At 35.0% G+C, this 7,450-nt stretch overlaps 1 protein-coding gene across 4 annotated transcripts in view; it reads right to left on the bottom strand.

The window, feature by feature from the left end:
• The window catches only part of LOC102603141 (probable disease resistance protein At4g27220), a 44,029-nt gene extending 38,976 nt beyond the window's left edge, over positions 1-5,053 (bottom strand). For 2 of the 4 annotated variants that reach the window (XM_015307619.1, XM_015307620.1), the window contains exon 1: positions 2,329-5,052. In XM_015307619.1, the coding sequence (XP_015163105.1) occupies positions 2,964-4,946 (1,983 nt within the window). In that variant the 5' untranslated portion in view covers positions 4,947-5,052 and the 3' untranslated portion in view covers positions 2,329-2,963. Of the gene's footprint in view, positions 1-1,484; positions 1,836-2,328 lie in introns of those variants that run through there. The other 2 variants (XM_015307621.1, XM_015307618.1) reach the window with 2 other exon arrangements.
• Positions 5,054-7,450: the final 2,397 nt, after the last annotated feature.

Here is a 7,450-nt window from a genome sequence, read left to right on the forward strand (position 1 = left end):
TGTTACTATAAAAATCACCAAGATTTTTTAAAGGGGTAAAAATTGACATATTTAGAAAATAAATAAATGACATCATCTTTTTTTTTAGTTCAATTAATTCAATTTACTAGGTTAGTCATTTGTAAAAAAACAAATGATCAATAAATCAAATAAGATTAGTATAATTTTCATCTCCTTAGAATAAAATTGAAAAACAATACAATGAAATTAAAGAAAAAAAATTAAATTAAATAGATTTTGTTTAAAAAATTATTCACGATTTTAATATTTCTTCGTTCGGTTAAATTTAATTTACTTTATTATATATAAATATTTTTTCTAACTCAATTTAAAATTTAATAAAAATTTATCGTTTCTTCAACTTAGTACACATAAAAGAGAACTATGTAGAAACAAAATGAAAAATATAAATAAGAAGAATCTAAAAGAAAAATTTACAAAGAATGTGGCTAATAAATTTAAACGAAGACAAATTGAAAGAAAAAAAATAGCATAAAAAGAAAATAATGAAAAATAAAAAGGATAAAGCTTCACATTGAACCAATGAGGCCTTTTCATTTGTTTGGGAATCTAGGCCCAAAACTTCTCAGCCCTTTTAAAGCATAAAAAAAACATGAAAAAAGCTATTGCGCCTGATGAGATTCGAACTCAGCCCTTTCAGGCGGAACTTGAACTCCTTGACCATTCCGCTATCCTTCTCTTTAGTGTTGAGGGGGTTCATTTTAATTAATATACCCATAAAACCAGAATTTGACCTTACATATACAGTGTAATTTTTCCCCGAGGGGGGTCGGGTGACCCCCCTCGGTTCCACGTAGCTCCGCCCCTGGTTACAATATTGCAATTTCGCCTAGGGGTGGCAAAATGGATAATTTATATGGGTACCTATTCAAATTTACCCATTTTAAAGGTGTTGGGTACTCAACTTATTTAAAATAGGTAAACAATGAGGAAAAATCATATTACCCATTTAAAAGTGGGTATTTAAATGGGTAGAATGAGTAAAAGAGGCTCATTCGTAAAAGAAAGAAAAAAGGCATTAATATTTTTTTGGGGTGAAGGTGGTTGGGGTAGGGGTGTGAGGGAAGAAAAAAATCTGAAGTTTTTCTGAAAACAATTTTATTTTATTTTTTTTGTGAAAAGGGGTTGGAAGGGAAGGGGTGATAAAAAAAACTTTTATTTGCTATAGCTATCTGAAAAGATTAATATTACTACCATTATTTGCTAGTTAAAATGGAAAGATAGCAGTAGACCAGGGGTGTATTAACGTATGGCACAAATATATATATATATATATATATATATATAGTAATTAGTTATACAGCTAGAGGCACAAGACAAACCTTAGAATTAAACATGGCTTTATTGAGATCATCTACTTTCACATCGTCATCACTGTTCACACTTTCGAGGCTTGGTGTACTCACAGATCTCTGTTGGACAAACGTCTTTATTTCAGGGCAGTGATAAATCGTCAATCTCTCAAGAAATGGAAATTTAAGAGCATGCTCTGTCAGAAAGAAATGCCCCAACTTAGGCAGTGCTTGAAGCTTCAGCTCTTCCAACAGGGGAAATAAGGTCATGATTCCTTCTCCTTGTTGTTCCTCTTCTGTGATCACTTCTTCCATTGAATGGCAGTCTTTAATCTCTAGTCTCCGGAGATTCAGAAGACCTATAGCCACTGATTGAGACATCAAGTTTCTCAATTTACTGCAATTATCTACTTTTAATGCTACAAGTTTGCTGAAATAAGGAGTTGGAAGTTGGTAAGAGCATAGATCACTTATGCTTTGAGCCATCGAGATACGTAGCTTTTCCAAGTTGGGACAAAAAACCTGCAAACTTCCAAGTATAAACATAGGGCACTTTTGTTCATTTCACATAGTTTAAAGGCATTTTGACCCTTTTTTGAAAAATAAATACTAACAATATAGCTATAAAAATAAGTCTTAAAATCGTTCTTACTGTTTTTCTTCTTTTTCCATATCTATTTATTTTCGCACAAAAAACATGAAATAAGAAGAAGAATTTCAAATAATGACAAGCAAATAGATCTATAAGGAGATATTTAAAACTTAAATTAGCTGTTGAATAAAAGAAGTCAAAAAAAAAATTCATGTGCGAGAAGGATTAAATATAGTCGTATATGTGTTTTTTAAATAACAAATTTAAAGATCAATTTAAAATTAATTTTTCACTTGTTCGTTATACAAAAAAGGTATATCTAAGTCATTCGTATAATGGTGAAAAAATAGACCTTGTGCAAGTAAATAATCTTTAATTCTCAAACAACCCTTCAAATAAAAACTGAAAAAGTAAGTAGCAAACCTTTTCATGAAAAAGAGGATTTGAGTGAGTGATGGAGTTGTTGGTTGCAGGCTAGAAATTTTGGAACTCAGGTACTCTGTTGAAGGTCATTTTTCGCAACCGAGGGAACTCAATTCCCTCAACATTGTCACTGCAAAAGTGAGTGAGGCATTCCAGGCATTCAAGCTCTACCTCATATAAATTGGGGAACTTGATTACTTCATGTGTCCTCCCAGAGATGTTCCATAAAAATGTCAAGGCTGAGACATTTCACGTTCTGAAATTTATTCAGCTGCAACTCAGTCAACACATTAATTTATTCAGCTGCAACTCAGTCAACACATTATTAGAGCCCTTTCCGGTTGAATATACGAATTCGCTTTCCTTCAACAGGTGGCAGATCCAATCACCCAATGGGGTGGTCTCCGTGACCTCTAAAGCAATATTCTTGTCGTAATCATCCCTTCTTAAAGTTGCTTCACCCACTTTAAGAGCGTACCGTGTCAACTTGGAGGGAAGGACCAAGTTACTGTAGATCACATCCCTGGAACAGTAACTTAATGTCAGTGTAGTCAATCTCGATAAGGATTCCAGATCACTCAAGGTCGAGTAACTACATTCGCTTACCTCCATCATATGTAGTTCCTCCAATCGAACTAGTCCTGATAAGACCCCTGCTGAAATCCTATTAAGTGTCTATTCACAGTCCGCAACTCTAACATAACTAGATTGATCAAATTTCCTATCTCCACTGGCAGCTCCTCTAACCGAGAATCTCTAATGCTGAGAATTTCTAATGTGACAAGTTCCCCAATAATGGATATGTCATCCAACCTGAATTTACTCAGACACAGCATCCTCAGACTTGACAACTTCTGAATGGATTTTGGAAAAGGCGGAATGGGATCCAAATATCTGGCTATGGATGCTCGAACAAGCAGAATGGACCTATATCTGTCTCCCCTCAGGCTTAAGACATCAAGTTTACTCATTCCATTAAAAAAATCATCATGTAACTTGAATGTCTCAGAAAAACAGAGTTTCAACATTAGAAGCTTCAGGTTGGGGAAAATGATTGGGCTAGGAAGCTCATAAAAGTTATTTGCAACAATTGACATGTGAGTGTATTGCTCGTAAGAGTCTTTTCTTGGGAACTCTTTCGATTTCACATCGTGACTTACCATAAATATATGCTTGCCCTCAGATGCAATATATATAGCCACGTCACGCACCACATCATGCATTTTGACATAATTTTTGTCTGATCCTTGGGATAACAAGAAACAATCTTTGAATCTTTCTAACATACAAAACACCTTATTTCTTGCATGTTCTAAATTTATTCCTGGAAAGATGTGAAGCGCCATTCCATATCTAAGTAATTCTTCAGGACAAATATCACTATCTTCCTCGAACAAGGAACAAAGCAAAAAGAGGTGCTTGGCTTCATTACTTTGCAAGTAATCATAGCTTAGCTTCAGAGGTTTGTACAACTCTGTGGGCACTTCAGGGATACTTATTGTTACTGCACTGCGTAATTCATCAAGGGCACAGTCCCACGAACGCTTTTTTTTATGCTTTTTTAGTGCTCCTGCAACTGTAATAATTGCAAGCGGCAGCCCCTTGCATTCTTTGGTAACCTCTTTTGCTGTGTCATGAAGTGAAGAATCATCGACAAAATCACCGACTTTCTTCCTAAAAAGGATCCATGCTTCCTCTTCGGATAACGTTCCAACTTCCATGATCTTCCGAGCTCCCATTGCTTCACAAACAGACCGGAAACGCGTTGTGAATATCACTTTGCACCGATGGTTGTGGTTGTTTCCACTTGGAATTCCAAGTCTCTTTAGATCAAGAGGCTTCCAAACATCATCCAAGATTATAAGGATGCAGCTTTTCTGATCCATTAACCTTGTATGCAGCCGATCTCCACGACTAGACATATCACCCCCGTCTAATGTTAGCCCAACTCCTCTTGCGATCTCACCCTGAATTCTTTTAGGGTCTGGTTGTTGACTAACAATTACCATGACAACATCATTGAACAAACTTCCTTGTTTCGCCTTTTGTCTGATTTTCTCAGCCAGTGTTGTCTTACCAACACCACCCATACCACATATCCCAATCATAGTAACCCCGTCATCTCTCAAAGCTGCCATGACCTCTTCCTCTTGAAATTTTCTGGAGTCAAACTCCTCACCACTGTTACTAGGTATAACTGCAATTTCGACAGCAGGATAGGAGAAAACAGCATAAGCATTGCCTTCATTTCGAAGTTTAATCAACTCCAGTTCAATTTTCTTAGCTCTCCTGCTCAGCGAGTAACGTGACTTCACGTTTGGACACCAACCATATCTTTCAACCTCAATTCTACCTCGTTGCATTACAGCTGCCACATCTGAAGTAGTAGTATCAACACTAGTAAACCAAGCCTCAACATTGGGTGAAATGACTTGTAAGTTTCTCCGGTCAGCTTCCGCTCTTTGATGCACCCCAATTCTGATATCCTCCAGCTTCTTAGATTCATCTTCCATAGATTTGATGTTGCTCTTGTAGTAAAATAAATACCCAATCCCTCGCTCAACTGGCTGGATCAAGCAATCTGTTACCCTGTCCACAAAGATAGATAAGAATTCCATATCTGATTAATTGATGAGTAAGAAAAATAGGTTAAGAGTGAATGAATACAAGAGAGTAAAATGAAAGCTGATAATTGCAAGGCTTTGACCTAGTTACTACTATTAAATCTCCCTCACATGAACCTCTACTCTTTTGAAAGCGACTAAACAACAAACACATGATGTTTGCTTTTTAACACCAACTGCGAATTTACATGTTAAAAAATGGAGTACTCGAACTCGTGGTTTCTTCATAAAATTAATTATTTTCATTTTATGTATAGCTTTTATCGCCAATGATTTTGGTGGAATGGTAAGTACTCATTATTCTTTAGCCAGATGTTTCAAGTTCAAGTAGCATACTTTTGGAAGGAAATATTTTATCCCCAAAATGGAACGTGTGAATTCAAATACCGGACATTAGGTGTGAAATCCAAAGTAAAGGTGCAATATTAAATGAAAACATAACAAGAGCAATAATAGAGAATTTGGTATGTGACAATGCAAGCAGGAATAGTAGTAGTGGGGTTAAAATGGCTGCATTATTAAAGTGGAGTGTTTGATTAGATAACATTTCAAAAAAATCTGATTCCATTGGGCAGACAAAGATCATGTTGGTAAAAAGTAAAAGTAATGTTTGCTTTTGGAATTTTCTCTCCAATTGATTAAGTGAGTCATATTCTCTACCCCTGAACTGAATACAACTTTTGTTGTTTTTCAAATTCTTGGAAATTTTGGAGTGAGTATTATGGCCAAACGTAATTTCCGGAGTTAAACTCCGAAAAAAAGTGAAAAAATTTCATGGCCTAACAGCCCCTATTCTCACTTTTCTGTGCTTTCCTTCTTTGTTTTTTTACCCTTCCTCATTTGTTAATATTATTTTTATGGATAATAATAATATTATATCTCACCTCTGAGGTACACTGTACCCACGAATCCCAAATTTGAAGACAATGGGTACACCACCAATGGCTAATGCACGTTAGTTAAAGCATGTGGTCGAATGTCGATTTGTATGATATTTTTATTAAACATAAAAATAAAAATTAGGTAAGTTTGCTTTGTGGAGTGGTGGTTTTGAACTTCACTTTGCATCATGAGGTCACAAGTTTGAAACTTATAACCACCCTATTTTATTCAATATTTTCATAAATAAAAACGACAAAAGAACAAGAAAAGTAGTAAATGGGATTCAACCCCCACCCCCACCCCCCCGCACCTCAAAGGTGTGCAGCGTTTAAACTAGTGCAAGTATACACACACACATATATATACTAGTTTCTGGATACGTGGGTTGCACGTGTGTCCCATATAAAAAAAATTTGGATTTGTTAGAACGATTAAGATTCTTAAAAAAAACATGTTTAATAAGTAATAAAATGCAACAATTACAAATTAATCTTTAAAAGTTTGATAAAAAACACCAAATGAGTAGAGTATTTTAAGGATCCAACTGTAAATTTTGTACTTTGGTAAGTAGTTAACGAAGTTTCAATAAAATCACAAATAGCTAATTCGAGTCCATATAAAAATACAGACTTGCTATAATTAGAAATTCATAGAAAATTAAATTGAAGAATTCTAATAGAGATAAAATACAAAAATAAATAGAGAAGAAAAAAATACAATACACATCCTTCTTAAAATTTTAATCAAAATAATATAGATGGACAAAATAAATAAATGAATTCATAATCTTTTGAGTTCTTGTCAACACCTTGTCCCATAACCAATCAAAATTCAAGAAGCCGCTCATCAAGTCAAACCAAAACATGAATCAAATAGCAAAATAATGATATAAGGGTTTCACTATTTTAACTATAGAATGGAAAAAGTTAAACTTGAGTAGAGGTCTCTTGAAAAAAAAGGGAAAAAGGACAAATATATCCCCGAACCATCGTAAATGGTATGTGTATACCCTTCGTTATACTTTTAGGATGTTAGTGCCTTTACCATCCAAATTTTGGTGCATATATACCCTTTATACTAACGCTGGTACATGTGTCTTAATCCTATTAGTCAACCCGATATTTAATAAATTTCTACCCAAAATTATATGGGACACACGTGCAACCCACGTATCCAGAAACTAGTATATATGTGTGTGTGTGTGTGTGTGTGTGTGTGTGTGTGTGTGTGTGTGTGTACTTGCACTAGTTTAAACGTTACAAAACCTCTGAGGTGAGGAGGCGGGGTTTGAATCCCATTTACTACTTTTCTTGTTCTTTTGTCGTTTTATCTATGAAGCTTAAAATATTGAATAAAATAGGGTGGTTAGTGTAACATCCGGCAATTTGAAATAACTATGAAGAGGCTTAGAATTGGAAATAGTCATTTTTGGAAAGATTTAAAAATCTGGAAATTTGGCTATGGAAAAAGGTGAGTTTTTGGGCCAACTTTGAGCAGCCATAACTTCTAGCTCAGGATGAGTTAGGTGTAGTTCCAGTTATGGTTACAAAGCTCGTGGAATGGTCTTTCCAACGCCACCGAGTTTGCTCGATTCCGAGTTCGTATGAGTGAGTTAT

This window comes from Solanum tuberosum, unplaced genomic scaffold (genome assembly GCF_000226075.1).
Source record: "Solanum tuberosum cultivar DM 1-3 516 R44 unplaced genomic scaffold, SolTub_3.0 scf00056, whole genome shotgun sequence".
Classification (NCBI taxonomy): Eukaryota; Viridiplantae; Streptophyta; class Magnoliopsida; order Solanales; family Solanaceae; genus Solanum; species Solanum tuberosum.